Source organism: Biomphalaria glabrata, chromosome 9 (assembly GCF_947242115.1).
Source record: "Biomphalaria glabrata chromosome 9, xgBioGlab47.1, whole genome shotgun sequence".
Taxonomy (NCBI): Eukaryota; Metazoa; Mollusca; class Gastropoda; family Planorbidae; genus Biomphalaria; species Biomphalaria glabrata.
Window position 1 is genome coordinate 16,475,700 of NC_074719.1, and position 18,568 is coordinate 16,494,267.

An 18,568-nucleotide genomic window follows, 5' to 3' on the forward strand; every position below is an offset into this window, starting at 1 on the left:
AAACTAATTGATAGCTATTCAACTACAAATAGTTTTCTGTATTATTGTAGTGAATCATATTTGTGTCATATAAAAAAAATAGTTAGATTTTTTAAATCAATTCCTACTTTATGAAGCTGATGCAAGGCTTCATTATTGCAATAAGTATTCCCACTGAAATCATGTGATATAAAATAAGGCGTTTAAAAAATCCATTTTCTTTGGACGTTATTTGGAACAATTTTGTCAATAAAATGGTAAAGGTATAATCCATCCATCCATCCTAGTGGCGCTACAGCCCATGGAGGGCTCCTTCCTGTTACAATACATCCTTCCATTCAGATATTTTTTTTAGCTTTTGGTCTCGGTTAAGATATAAGCCAAATTTAAATTATAATGGTTACTGTGTGACAATTTGCTGGTGATTTTTTTTTATACTTAAATTGTCAAATTTCTAGGAAAATTGTTAGAGCCATATTCAAAATACAAGAACTTTTCCCTTCCACTCATCTGAACAGAGTGAAAGCTGATAGTGTAAGCTGATAGTGTTGTTTTTAATAGTAGAAGAAAGTAATGTATCAACAAGTCATTTTGAGGTTGAAGATTTACTACTTTACGTGCGTATGTTCTTGTGATTTGATGTGACTGCCATCCTAATAAGCTTTTATTGTCAGTTCCAGTATAGCCTCTAACCCTCCCAGACTGTCGCTGCCTCAGCCTGTGGTCCAGCCTCAGCAAAAGTGTGAAGAGAAAGAGAAGGCTCCACTGGCCCAGCCAGAGATCCAGAAAGACTCTGACTCTGACTTCTGTGAGCTCAACCTGCTAGATGATGTAGAGATCGAGGACCAGCTTATTTTCAAAGAAAAGGTGTGTACATTGAAATGGGTTTTGATTGGATAACATTATTAGTAATATAAACTGAACTTTCTTATTTGTAAGTTCTTATTATGTTGGCTAGAAAATATTCTGTATTCTGATAGACTCATCTTTTAATAGAAATCATAGATTTACCAAAAGTGCATGAATTGAGTTGCAGTTAATTACTTTCACTAAATTTACTGTTAATATATTCCTAATAGATATATTATAAAATATTGCCAACTTTGTCATAGGATTGACTTTGATTATCAAAGCAACAGTGTGTCAACCCTGTGTCATTCTTTTCATTTTTTCTGTCATGTGTTGTTGAAAATAGCATTCTTATTGTAGTGTTATCTCTAGTTTCTATTCTCAATTTGTTTTAAAAAGAAGCTTAAAGACTGGATTGTATGCCATCAAATGCTGACCAATAATTGTGTACCTCTAATTAAACTTTGTCTATTCTGTTAACTTTCCTAACTTTGGGAATAAAAAATGTGTAAACCAGATGATGAATATAGTCCCTTTCTATTTTCATTTATGTTGTAACTAAGATTTGTAAATGTGGATGAAAAAGAAAGGATGTCCATCTTTCAGTTGCTGTACTTTAAGCATGAGAAACATGAGAAGCTAAAGACTGTGTGGTTAAATGAAGAAGATGGGATAGTGTGTGAGGCTCAGTAGATATTGTCAGCCATGCTGTTTTCTACTTTTAGTCAAATCAAGTCTTAAAGCAGAATTTCTAGCAACTGTTTATTTGAGGATTAAATAAAAACCTATTGCTTCATAAACCTCTCTACCAAAGTCTCTAATGTGATATGGTTTTATGCTATTCTAATACTAGCCAAAAACGTGTATTTGTTTCCTAAGGATGAGGAAGGCCCAGAGGTCAGAGGTGGTGCTATAGATGCACTTATTGTGCATGCAACACAAGCTGGAAAAATAGGTGAGTCCATTTTAAAGTGTATACTGATTTGTTCTACTCTCTGCTGGGTTTTGGAAATGACTTGTACAATTAAAGAAACATAAAATTGTTGGTTGTAAAAAAAAAAATACAAAAAAAAAACACCTTTGCAACATTAAGCATTTAACTTTGGTCGAGCTAATACAATTATTCTTATTTCAGTGGCATTAGTGTTAATTTGATTAAAGACAGAATGGTCTTTCAATGAAAGAAAACTATAATTCTAAATGAGCCCAACAAATATTTACAAAAGAAATAATCTTTAATGCTAAATTTCTGTTTTTAAAAAAAAATTGATAATAGTCGAAACAGTAATTTCCTCTTGTGAATGCATGGCTGTTGTTCAGAATAACTCCTGTCAGTCCATGTTAGCTTGGTTAATGCCCTTGTTGAGCCTCCACCACCCAGAATTTTAGTGCTCAAGACCTACAGTTGTTTATCTCAGTCACTTTGCATTGGTCTGCTTGAAGCCATCACACAGTCCACTAACATTTTCTAATTCCTGTTTAGACATGATAGACATTGTTCAATTCATCTCCACATCTAAATGTTCTCAGCATCATTCATGTAAGACGGTAGACAGGTTTTGTTTATATTTCTTTCTTAAGGTTGCTGTTGTCTCTAATGAGAACTGTGTACTATAAATGTGTCATCCTAATGCAATCATCATCACTATAACAAGTTCTCTGACTTTGTTGTACAATCTTTGTTGTTGTTTATATTATGGGAAGGAGAAAAAACTCTTGAATTCAAACCTCTGCTGCATGGGAAACGCTTCAACCCTGGGCAAAAATCAGGAGACAGCGACCGTAAGCAGCTTTACAGCACACAGTGCTACATCCTGGCAGAGCCTGGGATGCTGCTGATCCCAAACTGCATTGCTGTTCCTTTGGATCAGTGGCATGTAGATGGGGGAAACACTGTGTGTGTGTGTGGCATCTTCTGACCCCAGCAACTACCCAGGCATTCATCTAATCTCTATCTATCAATATTATGGGAAGTACCAAAACTAGTTGTTATGTTAAACATAAATACAGTCACAGCTTCCCAGTCTTACCAAGTAGATGTCTCTTAGCTGGAGATGGACATTGATATCTGAAATTTGTCGCTGGAGTTTGAAATTTCATTTCTTTTTTACGTTGAATTAATTTCGGTGTTTAAAACCATGGCAAAAATATTTCTAAATGAAGAAAAAGAGACTCCAAAAATTGTATGAAAAGTTTTGTATAATGTAGGAAGAACCAAGCTTAAATCTAATACAAAAAACAATGTAGTGAGTTAAGAAGTCAGACTAACACTTGCCTTTGTTTCTGATGCACTTAATAAAGGCTCTGAAGGTGACCTCATGGAACAGAAAGGTAATTTTTACTGGCACCACCTTTTTTGTTTCTGATCTTCAACCACTCACCTTTTTTGTTTTCGTTTTATCATTGTGTCACATGACCTTTTTTTGTCGTTGGATTCAATGTGTTCCTTTTCTTGTTGTTGTTGCTATGTATGATGATGCTGTACTTTCTGCCCCTAATGTTTAAACTGAGAAGTTAAGTTATATGTGATATTAATTCATACATTCATACAGTAAGCTTAACTTTTGTACACTTTGTAGGAACTGTTTTAACCAAACAGTCGACCATTTTGTTGGCTCCATTATACATGCCTACCTTAGACCTATATTATGTACATTTTTTTAACTCTATTTATTCTTGAATACAGCAGCTTTATTTTGTGTACATGTTTGTTGGATCTAGGAAATAATTTTTTATCCGGTCTCGTAGTTTAAAATCAATATTGAAAGTTACAATAGTAAAACAAAACAAAAAATAATAATTAGCTTAGGTTAACTAAATTTATATTCATAGCTCAGTTTATTGTTTTGTTGCTTTTTTTTTTATTGGTTATTATGAATTTTTTTCCCTGCTAAGAAAGTACATCATCATCCCCCAATGTTTTCAATGTCCAAATAATTAACCAACACTTTTAGTTGTAATTTGATTGTCACCATTCACTCTGATTGGTCCCTGTGTCTGATTGATGGGTATTTGTTTCATGATCAGTATCTTAGAGCCATTGTATTGAATCACTGACAGTATGAAACATCATCACGCTAGATGTATTAGTTAATTTAGTGAGTCTTCCTTGACCTGGAAACATTTTACCTGACGTACTATATTCACTTCATACAAGTGTGTCAATGAAACAGTTACAATTTTTTCTTGCCAAAAATATCCCTCTAATTATACATGCACAAATGTGGGCAAAACATAAAGAAACCTTTTAAAACTAGAGTTGACTAAATATATATTAAAAAAAAAGAGGTAAGCAAAAGAGATCTCTTGAGCTTACAGTGTTGAAGGATTACTCAAATAAATTAGAATACTTTTTTTTACCCATATCTAATTTGTTTATGAATATTTCATTTTTGTTCCTAATTAAAACCAGCAAGTCTCTTTGTCAAAATAAAAATGATATATAAGGCTTTGCTGTAGACCAATCAGGAGAATAGTTCAAAATGTGAAATTGACATCTTGTTGTTTTGTTTCATTTTAATTCTTTTAAATGCGATATTGTTGATGAAGTCACCTCCATTTCTTTAAAAGTGTCAAAACTCCCTGGCTGCACATCTAGATTACTTCACTTCAACTGATCTACAGTCCTTCTATTCAGTATTAATGTTATCCTAACCTAAACCTCAACAATTACCCAGACTTCCTCTTTGTCTCTATATATTTATTATTTGTAAATAATTATATTCTGTAAATTTGAAGGTCATTTTTCTGGTGTAATTTTATAATCAAGTGAATAGGTAAAGGAAGTTGAACTTGAAATAAATCTAGTTTTAAAACAAGGAGAGTTGAAGCTGACACAATTTCATGCTCTGGCACTTTATTTTCTCACCGTACAATGAAATAGTTGAGGACCTAAGCACAAACAAATCTTTCTGCTGCTTGAGGATCTCCTGTCTGCGGCAGAAAAACATTGCTGCATTTTTTTGTTGTTGTTTAAACCATACATTAAAATGTGGTTACCATAGGATTTAGAATTAAATGACCTCGGCACTGACTGCTCCATGAGCCACTAATCATGCTTAACTGTTTTTGCTTTATGTAAACTGACAAAAGTCAGGAGCTGCGTTAGCACACCCAGAGCCCATTTCTAATATTCCCCAGCAATTATACATAGTGTGCCTAATAGTTTAGAAGTGTTGAATGAATTAAGTCTGGCTCAAAGATGCCTGTTTGTGTATAGAAGATGTTTGTGTTTAGTTAAGCCTACTAAAACACATGATACTAATATATGCATGTTGTATTTGATCAGTTTTTATTCATTGATGTTTTGATGTTTGATCCTAGTAACTTAAAAGAATGAGCTAGTTTCTTTTATATTTGGCTGTTTCATTATGTTTTTTCTTTGGGGAAGGGGGGGGGGGGGTTAATTTATTCTATTTGTAAAATTTATTTAAATCATCCCTCGTCATATTTAATGGTGATTTTTTTATATATACTGACAAATATTTATCATTCCAAGACTTGAAAAAATGTCACATTTCCACAATGATTTACTGTTAGACTTAACATACAACATAGTCTTCATTTTTTGTTTTATTTTCTTCACTAGAATTCATGTACCAAGAAGCTTTTCTGACCACCTATAGAATGTTCATCTCCCCTAAAGCACTAATGGAAAAGCTCCTGTACAGGTTCCACAAGTTCCATCACTCCGCAGACAGTAAGAAAAAGTTGGCCCACAATTCCTTCTCTTTGCTGATACGTGTGGTTGATGAGTTAGGGTAAGTTAGATTTTTTCTAGAATGAATACTTAATGGCAGAAGGATTCGTTGACAGTGTTAAGTTTCAATTTGATATTTTTTTATGTTATTTTTATTTCTAACAAACATTGTTATTACCTTTCTTTCAATTTGTATTGCGTAAGCTGAGTCTTGGTTTATTTTTAAAAAACACTATATTGTTCAGTTCAAGATCATTTTGTTCTTGTAGTAGGAAAGAAAAAAAGTAAAATCACCAGTTTAATTTATTTTTTTTTAGTTATTTATTTTTTATGTATTTTGATTTTTATTATAAAATTTCTTTTTCTGCAAATTCTTGTGTTTTGTATTTCAGGGGCAATGAGCTGGATGCTGAGATAGTTGACCGGCTGATGAATCTAGTCTATGACTTGGTCTGTGAGGGTACCCTCAATTTGGCCAGGCTGCTCAGACGCAAGCTTTTGGAGAAGTGTGAGAAGAAGAATGCAGAGTCGGCAGATATTGCCCAACCTGTTCAACAGTCCATAGAACTATCCTCCAGGTAAATGATGCCTGGGTTACATGTCACTATGGGTACCTCTCTCACAATTCCTGTGTCTGGCTGTAGATCCCAAGTGAAATGTCTGGACTTGGTCCTAGTTCAAACGTTTGGTACTGAGTCTAGTTTAGTGTTGACTTCTCAGACCTCTGTATGCATCAGAAGTGGCTGAAGATGTAGGCCCAAGCTAGATATTTACTCCTTCCTTCTATCAGACTAACCTTCACTATCAGCCATATGTGTTTATGTCCCCAAACTTACATTAGCCTTTTGACATTGTTAAAATATTTGAACCATTGTATATCTTAACATTTTAAACATGGCTAGGTTTATATTATCTAATGGCACTTTGTTGACAATTAGTATGACATCATTTACACATGTTTTCCAATAATGTCAGAAAGGCTAAAAAAAATGGCTCAGGTAATTGTTACATAACTGCACTTGCCTTCAAATCTCAGAAACTTTGAAGACTTTTATAAAGGAAATGAGGATAGATTCTAAGTTCATTGTCAGTTTACCTTAAGGAATTTATTACATATAATTTGAATATTGTATTTCATGGATTTAATTATACTTGTTAAATTTATGGAAGAATTTAAAATACTGGATTATCTTTGTACTTTATTTCCTGAAACAATGGAAAGTAAAGTTTCCCCTTCTATTGAAAAAAAAAAAAAAAGGAATTCTCTGTATTTATAACCAACAACTAACTGAGTGTTAAAGGATCAATTCAAAGGTTAGCTCTGTCTGAATAGTAGCATAAAATTGTTTTTTCATAACTTTGAGTAGTTTGACTAGATGGTTCTAATCCACTCTATATCATTCTACTGTTTCAGTACTGCTGATCTGCTCAGTTTTAAGGCTCATGATATCGCTGAACAGATGACACTCTTAGATGCTCAACTCTTTCAAAAAATTGAAGTAAGTTTTTTGTTGTCACCTCGTGTAGAAACTGCTGGATTTGATGTTGTAGGACAAAACAAAAGTTAAATAAGATGATGTTAACATCATTTTTGTGTGTGTGTGTGGATTGACATCATCATAAAAATAGTTATTCATGGTGAAATTGAATTTTTACGTGATTGGTCAATATAAACCTATATCCTTTAACAATAACTCTATGTCAATCCTGTCACACTCAACTGCTCCAGAAGACAGGTTAACAAAGTAGATAAAAACTGAACATTCTGAAGAATTAGCAAACATACTAGTTATAGAAAGACAGAAGCACATATCTTGTGCCATTGTTGGTAAGATGATACACTCAAGCTAGAGTGTTTTTAATTGTACTAAAATTTTTACATTTTATATTGATTATCACAGTGATTTCATTTTTATTTCAACAGTTTGATTTATATTCTTTTTCTGTGGATTTGAGTTTGAAAAAATTTAACTTTAAATAACTTGGACTTGCCAAGTGTTGATAGATAATAAGAATACAAGTATACAAGTACTTCAATAAATAACACAACATACAGAGGTAGCTGGCAAACATATAATCCAGTCCCTTGAAGATGTTTATCATTTATTCCATTTGTGTTGATTCCAGATTCCAGAAGTTTTGATGTGGGCCAGATGTCAGTCAGAAGAGCTTAGTCCACACTTAACAACATTTACTGAACATTTTAATAAAATGTCCTATTGGTGAGTCCCTTGTTTAGGTTGTAGCTACTTAATGATACTCACTGTAAACTTTGATTGTAGATCTTTACATCTTACTTGTATTGATTCAAATATTATGTGATGTTTTCTGTTTTGTTAGTCTATAACTGTTAAAATTAAGCTAAATAAAAGGGAATGTTGGATTCACTGGATGTACACTTAAATTATACAGAACGTTTTTTTTTTAAGAAACGAACAGGGTCATTCTAAGTAACATATTTTTCAACACTAGGTGTCGAACAAGAATATTGTCTCAAGACGACCCAAAAGAAAGAGAAAAGTACTTGATGAAATTTATTAAAATTATGAGGGTAAGTGAATAAAATATGTACAAATGGCTGTTTTAGATTTTCATGGCAATTTTTATATTTTCTAAAAAGACTTAAGCCAATAAAAATTTTATTCCTAAATATTGACTAATATTGATGTAACTTTTTTCTCTAGCATCTTCGTAAACTTCACAATTTCAACTCTTACCTGGCTGTATTATCAGCTTTAGATTCTGCCCCTGTTGCCAGATTGGAGTGGCAGAAGCAAAATACTGATGTAAGAAAATCTTTATATTTATCATTCCTAATTGTTATCTGTGTTTTCATATGAATTTCATTGAAGGTAGTAGTGCTGATATAAAAGGTAGGATCTATTTTTGTTGGATTTGATCATCCCTGCTTACAAGAAAAGTAATGAAAGAGAAAAACAAACTGGTTGGCTTAAACATCCAGTCAAATGACACTATTACCTGTGCCTATGTAGAGAAGAATGTTAGTCCAGAAACTGTCTTCATAGTCACAACAGGAAGTGCTAAATGAGATGAACAGTAGTAGTTCTATAACATTTACTAAGCAATGAGAAGAGAATGTAAAGAAACATTTTGTGTTTTATTTTATTATTGTTTGTTTTTGCCAATTATAAGAACATGATTACAAAAAGAAATTAGAGGTGGAAAATGTGTCATTTTTGTCCCAATTAAGTCTCGAGAACACCTGGAAAAGTTATAGCATTCTAAAAAGATGTTTATTTTGTTTTTGAAATATTTGTAATTAGCTCACAAGATTACAATTCTGAAAGAAAAAAGGAATGAAACATTTTAAAAAGGGTATTGATATAAACAAATGGATTCTAAATTACTATTGAATAAAAATTCCAGTTCTTTTATAAGCTTAAACTATTATAATAGTTAAACATCTATTCTAACTGTAAGTTATAAATTGTATTTTCTTTCTTTATAAAAAAAACTATCCAGGCATTAAAAGAATTTTGTCAGTTGATTGACAGCTCCTCCTCCTTCAGAGCCTACAGACAGGCTTTGGCTGAGACAGAGCCTCCTTGTATACCATACCTGTAAGTCTACACTTTTAGTCAAACATTCTTCTGGTGGTTTATTGTTAATAGCAGAAGTTGTTTCATTGTTTCTATTACTCTGTTCACAACTGGTATTGATTTATATATAACTCTCTTTAACAGCCACAGTTATATATAAATCAATACCATTTTTTTTTTCTGAAGGTTTATTAAAAAGCACTCCTTAAGAAACAAAAAAGCATTTCCACATAATGCATTTGTGTTTCTTAAGGAGTTCTTTTTAATAAACCTTCAGAAAAAAATTCCCAAACTAAATATTAATAGTCTCAAGTTTAAACTTAGTGTTCAGGTATGATTGAAGTCAAATTCACATAGAAAGTTAGCATTTTCAAGTGTCAAAATGAAATAAATTGTTAGACAAATTATGAAATGAAAGTAGAGTGGGGTATAATTCTATGTTTAACACAATTATACATAATTCTAAAAAAAAAAATACAAAACAAAATTTCTGTCATCAAATGGTTTAAAACTTAAGAAATGTTCATTAATTTTATTGTAAAAAATATTTTTTTTAAAGCTACAATAGGGGTAAAAATAGAAGTTTTCCCCTCTATAAGTATTTTTTAGTCAGCCTTTTATCCTGCTTTGCTACCTGTCATCCCAGAGAATTTATATGGAAACTATAAATAGCTACCTGGTCGTATAATATGTCTTTGTGACAGTTATCTTGAAGGTCCCAGGTTCAAACCCTACCCGCTGCCATTCATGGCATTCCTGTGGGCGGTTGGGGCTAGGATATATTTATTTTCAAATCGGAAGGAACATCTGCAACATGTAAAACATACAAACTTTGAAAAGTCAGATTCCTACCTGAGACCATTCTAATGACAAGCTCTACCCCCCCCCCCCAACCCACCCACACACACACACAGGGTTATAGGTGAGGTCATCAATTTTCTCTTTTATTTTTTGAGTTGGAGATACCATAAAGGATAAATGAACTACTCTCATTTTTTTGTGAACTCAACAAGTTTTCATTGTTTCATTTTGTCTTTTGGCCAATATTAAAACACACACAGGAACTATAAAGTAAGTGATATAACAATATTACACACACACACACACACAAATATATATAGATATAGTTTTTACTTAAGCAAGTAAAATAAAAAAAAAAATTAAAAAAAAAAAAGACTATTCCTCCTTTATGATGCTGTTGACTGTCACTATAGAGCAAATATTTTACTTTTAATAACAAATCCTTGTTAAACGTATGTATAAATCAACTCAGAGACAGTGTATATAAAATTCTAATGATAGGCCTAAAGATCTAGATAGTAGGCAAAATGTACCTGTGAACATCTATTAATTTATTATACTCTTTAATGAATAGGGCATACATCCAGAAATAATGAAGACGTAGTCTGTTCAAATAAAACATTTTGTCTAGCCAAATTTAAATTACATTTTTTTTAATACTTTGAAACTAGAGTTTTCCCAGTGTAGCCAGACAGCTAGTAATTCTGTTCCCAAAGATGTACAACATTTGTCATATTTCTTGGAAAATTGTTAGAGCCATTTTCGAGATCCTTGTCCAGGTTTTTCAACCCATGTTTTTGAGTCGATGAATTCGCAAGCTGAATAGAGGAATTGTTTTTTTAAAAATACGTAAGAACACAAACACACATACAAAATATTGATATGCACCATTCTTTTTAAATGCATAGTAAAAGAATGTAGCTAAAACATTATGTGCCAAAATGATCACCATGCCAAAGTGTCCTGCTATGTGCTGGAATATCTGTGAATGTAAATATACTGGCTGTTTAAAGCTGCTATTTATTCTATTCTAATAGTTAAATATCACTCCATATTAAGTGTTCCAATATGTGTCTGTTCAGGGGCCTCATACTTCAAGATTTGACTTTTGTCAACATTGGCAACCCTGACAAGTTACCAGATGGAAGCATCAACTTTTCCAAACACTGGCAACAGTTCAATATACTGGACAGCATGAGGAGGTTCAGGACTAGGTAATACTTCTGCTCAGCTGCTGGGTTCATTTCTTGATTAGCATACTGTCTTTTAGATATTGGAACAAAAAAAGCTTGTTCCTTTAACTTTCACTCAATGTTTGTTGTATGTATACTACCAGAAGATGGACAAGTAATTTTTTACTTTTGATTCATGATACACTTTCCTATTAAACTTTACATGGGAGATAATTTATATTACATATTTATGATACTCATAACATCATGGGAGATCATTCATACAATTCTATATTTAGTATTATTTTTTATTAAAATTATTTTATTTTATGTTCTGCGATCCTTATAAAGATTTTATCTGTGTATAAACTCACATAAACTTGTGTTGGTTTCATCCACTTTCTTCTCCTCATACACCAATGATGATCTCTCTACAACATTTTCAAGAATCTATTCATCTCTGTGTTTGTTCTATCTGCAGTAACTACCAGATTAAACGCAATGACAAGATCATGAACATGTTGAACAACTTTGAAGACTTCCTCAATGAAGATATCTTATGGACCATGTCACAGAAAATCAAACCAAGGGCCCCTGGTCACAAGAAGCAGAACTCTGTCAGTTGACAAGTTAAAAAAAAAAAACAGACATGAATAAAATGGGAAGAAAATAGGCCAATGTTTAATTTTCAATGTTTGCAGAGTAACTCATTCATCACAGGTGGAACTGTTTAATCCATTGCTGACATCAGTAACAGAAAAGTCATTTTCCTTGTGGTTTTTAAGACAGTGTTTCTGTGGAACAGTTTGATCAATAGCTGACATTGGTAATAGGATGTTTAGCTTGTGGTTTTAAGGCAGAAGATGTTTCTATGCTTGGGAATTTCAAGCAATGAAGTGACACAGACACTTGTTGAGAACATTAATGTGTTATGTCATACAAGATTTTAAAGATTTGTAAATAATCACAAAATGTGTGCTGCTACTGCTAATGGTACAATTACTATCCTTGTTCATCTGTAAGTTGAAAGGAATTGAGGACTCCCTCATTTCAGACTAGTCCCTATCATGTCTTGTAGTGTTAAGATCTAGCAACTTAAAAAGTCACACCTAGAGATGGAGTTTGATCTGTTTGAAAATCAAGTTTTTTTTAAGGCCCTCTTTGACAACAGTATATACACTTGACTTCATCTGTGTTTAGAGAGTGGAGTGCATCTACAAAATGGAAGTCTGTGGAGCACAGGAGCTAAGTATTCTCACTCATGATTTTAGTGTTGCTGCTCCACATGCTAATACAGTCGAGGTGACATCATCCCAGTCTTAACATCTCCCATTTCTTACATTAACATCTTGTTCTTCTGAAGCTATTCATCTGCCCACACTGTGAGCAAATCATTAAGAGTGTCCTAGTTATAATCAGAAGATGAGACTCCTGTCAGTCACAACTACATTTCAACTGTTGTACGTAGAGACTCCTGTCAGTCAGAACTACATTTCAACTGTTGTACGTTTAGTTCATCAACACGGCTAACATATAAGGAACTTTAACTTTTACCACTCCTACATGCTTTCATCCAAATCATTTTCCCATGCTGGATCTACTTGGTTCTTTCTTCTATCTAAACAGAAACAAATGTTTCTTCTGTCAGTGTTAGTAATTAGTGCTGAACTGTTTTATGTAGTTTAGTTTTTGTTTTATTGCCAACTTTGGCTACTTGCTTTTACATTTAGATTCAATGTGAGTCTCTGTTAAAATAATGAGCTCTTCATAATGGACTTTGAACCAACCACAGTGATAGTGACTCCTGCTATTCTCTTGTATCATAGAAGGAAATTGAATTTGTATGCTTTGTGTGTGTGTGTTGTCAATACATATGTTTATTATCATTGAATAACATTGGATGAGCCTTGCCTTTTATGAGTTTTTAGTATTCAGTGCCAGGTGAGCAGTGAGACATTACTTGCATTGGCAAATCAGTTTTACCTAACTGGTGTTCGGTTTCCTGTTGTTGTGGTCACAGTTGGCCCCCTGTTTTAATTTATTTATTGTCCTTAAAGTGTGCCCATCATTTATGACCATATTTTTTAATTCTTCCCAATTGACTGTCATGTTGAACAACAGACGTCTTAGTTTTGAAGACAGCATACCTTGTATGTGCCCTTGCAGACAAAATCTCCACAGTTTCCTAGGTCTGTACTCACAGACTAGGTGATTGTATTGTTTTTGGAATTATTTCTAGAATGATCTATTCCAGTCTTAATTTATTTTTCCATTTTTGTTCTTCCTTCCTGAATCTTTTTTCCCCCTGTGTATGTCCGGCTACAATTTTACTTTTTGTTATTTTGTAAAATAAACACAGACACTAAAATAAAATAATTTATTTGTGTAATAAACTATTTATATTTATTATTGTGTTTGTGTGTGCCTCGAGTGTGACTATTGAGACTTAACTATTGAAAGACATGTTACTTTTGTGTACATAATTTATTGTATTTGATTCATTGAATGTACCTTGTAGCATTAATCATTGTACATTTATCCTGGGATATATTCTTACTAACATATGTCCTGGGATATATCTTTGCTGTACATGTAAACTCATTGGTCCCTTGTTTTTACTGCTGTATAAGTTATATTATGACAAAGCATCTACCGGTATTTTAATAACAGCATCAATAAATCAGTAACAAATGGAATGAATTATTTTTTTGTATACCAGTATGAATGAATATTTTTATTGACCTTTTTGTTTTGTGTGTGTGATTTTTAAGTTTTTTTCTTTTTTTTTTCTTTTTTTTTTTTGGTCATTTTTTAAAAATTCAACTCAAAGATAGATGTCTACTTCTATGTGGTCATTTTATTGTCCCCTTCAGGTTGACTTTTTCAGTGACTATAGACAATATCATTCTCTCTCTTGTATCTTGATTGTATTTGTTCCCAAGACATACATAAATAATCACCTACTGATTCTCTATCTTCTTAGGAAGTGATGTTTTCATCAAGGGACAGAACTGTAGTCAATATTTTCAATTTTTACATGAGTTAACTTTCCTATGTAATGCTCACCCATTAGCAAACAGTTCATTTCCTGTATGACTGAGGAAAATGTAGTACTCTTTTTTTTTTTTTTTTGAGAAAATTTTACTTGATGTTTAGTTGGAAATGCCACTACTAGCCATCATTCTGTTGACATCTTTGATATGAACCAATCAGAAACATTTATATAGACTATGTTGTATGTGTGTAGGTGTTTCTGTTGGCTAGTTTTTAGACAGAACAACTTTGGCTACAGAGCAATAGTGGCAGTAGCACATAAACGTTTTGTTCTTTTCCCCCCAAATCCAGTTCAATACTTTTAGATGTGTTCTCCATACCAAGCAAGTCATCTTGAACTGATGATAGTTGACACTGTCTCCTTGAGACAACTACTGGCATTAGGAGGTCTGTAGAGTACAGAACTGACCTATGTAAATAGTGTACATTTTCAAGTCCACACACAAACACAGGTTTAAATTTTTTATCTTGCTTAGAGTTCATTCAAGTTTTGTCTTGAGTTCAATTCAACAAAATAAAAGAGACTTTTCCTCAATAGGACAGTGGCCATCATTTGAACTTGACAGAGTTCTAGAGCTGCGAACATTTGGTTTCAAGTTCAGTTGACCATTTTATAATAGTACAAGTACAACGTTTGCTTTGAATTATTGGGCCTCATTGATACACTGCATATTTGTGAAGCCAGTTAGGCTATAAGTGTAAGTAGAAGTAAGGTTAATACAAGGGAGATAATTCAGCAATATTTCCCTAAGTTTTGTTAGGAGATGGACATTTTTCCTTTGTCTTCTATAATACCAACAATTGCCTCTTGAACTGAATAGAAAATGTTTGTGGTGTGATTCATGGGATCTTTCTAACTTTAGTGATGACGAACCCATCCTCCTAAGTTAGTTATCTTTTATTTGGGAGGGCTTGTCTCAGAGTGGAGTTTCAATCTGACAAGGGGAAGAAATATTACTAGATTGGGGATTACTATCAGGTGGTTAGTTTTAGCTTTATGCTTTCTGATTATTAGGCAAAAAAATAAAAAAGAGAGAGAGAAAGGTGTGTGCAAGTTTGACTTGAGCCAATATGATGCACATTTCATGAATTTAAGTTTTTGCCTCAGAAATGTACATTCTAATGACATTTCTTGTCTTGTTGGATTCAGTTTATTTTGTTGTCTCCCCTTGTTGTTTGGTTAATTATCTTACGTCATAATATGAATGACTTTAATTATGCAAATGTTTTTACTTTTTTTATTTAACAGTTTTCAGTTGATTTTCAACACTTTTTTTTTTGCTACATTTTGTAGTTGAACTGATCAATAAAAATTCTAATGATTTTGTACATGGTTTTGTTTTGAGGATTTCATTTATTATTGAAAAGTGTGAGTCTTTGTGTTTTTTGAGTGTTTAGTATTGATGAGCTCCCACAAGATAATAATGTCTTATTTCATTTTTGACATAACACTAATTAACTAACTAACTACTGGGTGACTTTTACAGAAAACTAGGAGTAAAAATAGCAAGAAAAACATGAATTGGAACTAGGAATTGACTTGATACAAACATGAAAATATCTTCAGTTTTGAGAAATTCTGACAATAACCAACAAAACACAAAATGTTTTTTTCCACTTTATTATTTATAGTATACTTTTATTTATCATTCTTTTATAGTATACTTTTATTTATCATTCTTTTGTAGTATACTTTTATTTATCATTCTTTTATAGTATACTTTTATTTATCATTCTTTTATAGTATACCTTTCATCTATCATTCTTTTATAGTATACTTTTATTTATCATTCTTTTATAGTATACCTTTTATTTACCATTCTTTTATAGTATACTTTTATTTATCATTCTTTTATAGTATACTTTTATTTATCATTCTTTTATAGTATACTTTTATTTATCATTCTTTTATAGTATACTTTTATTTATCATTCTTTTATAGTATACTTTTATTTATCATTCTTTTATAGTATACTTTTATTTATCATTCTTTTATAGTATACTTTTATTTATCATTCTTTTATAGTATACTTTTATTTATCATTCTTTTATAGTATACTTTTATTTATCATTCTTTTATAGTATACTTTTATTTATCATTCTTTTATAGTATACTTTTATTTATCATTCTTTTATAGTATACTTTTATTTATCATTCTTTTATAGTATACTTTTATTTATCATTCTTTTATAGTATACTTTTATTTATCATTCTTTTATAGTATACTTTTATTTATCATTCTTTTATAGTATACTTTTATTTATCATTCTTTTATAGTATACTTTTATTTATCATTCTTTTATAGTATACTTTCATTTATCATTCTTTTATAGTATGCTTTCATTTATCATTCTTTTATAGTATACTTTCATTTATCATTCTTTTATAGTATACTTTCATTTATCATTCTTTTATAGTATACTTTTATTTATCATTCTTTTATAGTATACTTTTATTTATCATTCTTTTATAGTATACTTTTATTTATCATTCTTTTATAGTATACTTTTATTTATCATTCTTTTATAGTATACTTTTATTTATCATTCTTTTATAGTATACCTTTTTTTTCAATCTCTCCCCCCCCCCCCCTTTTTTTTTTTTGCCTCTTTTTTTTTCCCAAAAAAAGTTTTTTGGTTTTTCTATTTAATGACTACATATTGCAGAATTGTTCCAGACTAGGATATAAATGTGTCTGAGGCCACAATATTGCCCCCTCCCATACATTAGAGGCAAGTTGTATATAACGCACAGGATGACATTCATCCATTTTCTATCAATATTTAGCTGGAGATACTATCAATGAAAGTAAAACATTTTCTCTGTGAGCAAATGAATTTTTTTTTAGTAACATTATTTAATTTATTTATTTTGTCTTACAATTTTAAAACCCGCACATATTAGGATAAGTGGCATAACATTTACTACACTACAAACCTAAATCCAAAATTTGGTAAAAAAAAAAAAATTATTTACCGGTATCATTCTTTTTACCGAAATAAAAAAAAAATGAGCATGTATAATCTGTCTAAAACATTGATAGCCTAAATGCCCGCACCAAAATGGCTGTGCAAAAAAGCAGCACTGCCATAAAGTTTTGCTTTGCTATTTTTATTTTTGTTTAAATCTAGGTTAGGCTACATACATATTGTATGTATATATATATAAATATGTGTGTGTATGTGTCATTTATTAGTTTCAGCCCCTAGCTTCACATGTATATTTAGATTAGGCTAGCTAGACATGTGAGTTGTGTCAACAGTCTTTTTGGACAATGCATTTACAACTTGTACAGGCCCTAAATGAGGCTAAACATGTACTGGTCCCGTTCTGCCTTCCCAATCATGGACACCACTGCCTAGTGTGAGACGTGTTTTGAGTGGGTGTGAGAATAGATTCCCAAAAATAAAGGGGGGGGGGGGGGAGGGAGGGGAACTCAAATTACTGGAAGTGTCGGGCGTGACGACTTAAAACGGAAATGTTAATACGGAGAAAAAAATAGACGTTGTCACGCCTACACAGGACAGTGATGACCCCGGCATTGGGTTCACGTCATATATTGTCACGTGCCTGCAGATAATTACGCTGTCGGAGGCGAGACAATGAGAGCTATTCATCTTGTGTAATTACGATAAGAGTTTATCTGGATCATCTCCCCTGTGACTTGATGGATGAATGGCTTGCCGCACGTCGGGTGCTGTCACAATCCAAGAATAGCGTCGTCCCTTTGCAGCTCTGTACCTTCATTGGAAATACAGACATGCTATACACTTGTAGTTAATGTCTAGGTGCGTAGCCTTGCCATTCTATTTATATTTCAGTGTCATCAAGACCTTGTCATGGTCACTATATCAGCTCCAGGGAAAGTTCTGGTTTAGCTGCTATATATAATGCTAAGAATAATTCTCTACAGACTCAAGAGAAAAGCTAAGGAGATCCTTTCCGAAGAACGAGCAGACTTCAGAGTAGGTAGAAGCACTGTTGAATAAATATTGAACATCAGACTTCGTAATAAAAAAAATGCCTTCAACACTAAAAGAAACTGGCATACAATTTCATAGACTTCTAAAAAAGCTTATGACCTGGTTTGGCATGATGGCACTTGGCTTGTGGCAAGTGATTAGGGAGTTGTACATAGATAAAAACATTGTTGATGTTATCAAAGCCTTATATTAAAATGCGAATAACTCAGTACTTCTGAGCAACCAAATTGTAGAAAGTTTTTGGACATCCATAGGAATGCGGCAAGGATACATTCTCTCTCCAGCTCTTTTTAAACATATATTTGGAGCATATTATGATGGAAACTCTAGAACAATTTTATACTATAAAGACCATAAATAAGCGGCATATTTCCAATCTCAAGGTTTACAGATGATATAGACCTGGTACAAGATCTCACTTCAAAACCAGATGTTGCAGTTAGAGCAGTTGGCATGGAATATAGTGCTGG

At 32.2% G+C, this 18,568-nt stretch overlaps 1 protein-coding gene across 11 annotated transcripts in view; it reads left to right on the plus strand.

Annotated features, from left to right (window-relative positions):
- LOC106070871 (rap guanine nucleotide exchange factor 1-like) overlaps positions 1 to 15,443 on the plus strand; it is a 96,000-nt gene extending 80,557 nt beyond the window's left edge. For 10 of the 11 annotated variants that reach the window (XM_056042178.1, XM_056042183.1, XM_056042179.1 and 7 more), the window contains 12 exons: positions 654 to 846; positions 1,708 to 1,783; positions 3,130 to 3,159; positions 5,417 to 5,588; positions 5,920 to 6,105; positions 6,942 to 7,026; positions 7,655 to 7,749; positions 8,000 to 8,078; positions 8,212 to 8,313; positions 9,011 to 9,108; positions 10,971 to 11,102; positions 11,542 to 15,443. In XM_056042178.1, coding sequence (XP_055898153.1) covers positions 654 to 846; positions 1,708 to 1,783; positions 3,130 to 3,159; positions 5,417 to 5,588; positions 5,920 to 6,105; positions 6,942 to 7,026; positions 7,655 to 7,749; positions 8,000 to 8,078; positions 8,212 to 8,313; positions 9,011 to 9,108; positions 10,971 to 11,102; positions 11,542 to 11,686 — 1,393 coding nt within the window. In that variant the 3' untranslated portion in view covers positions 11,687 to 15,443. The remainder of the gene's footprint in view (positions 1 to 653; positions 847 to 1,707; positions 1,784 to 3,129; positions 3,160 to 5,416; positions 5,589 to 5,919; positions 6,106 to 6,941; positions 7,027 to 7,654; positions 7,750 to 7,999; positions 8,079 to 8,211; positions 8,314 to 9,010; positions 9,109 to 10,970; positions 11,103 to 11,541) is intronic. The other variant, XM_056042182.1, reaches the window with a different exon arrangement.
- Positions 15,444 to 18,568: the final 3,125 nt, after the last annotated feature.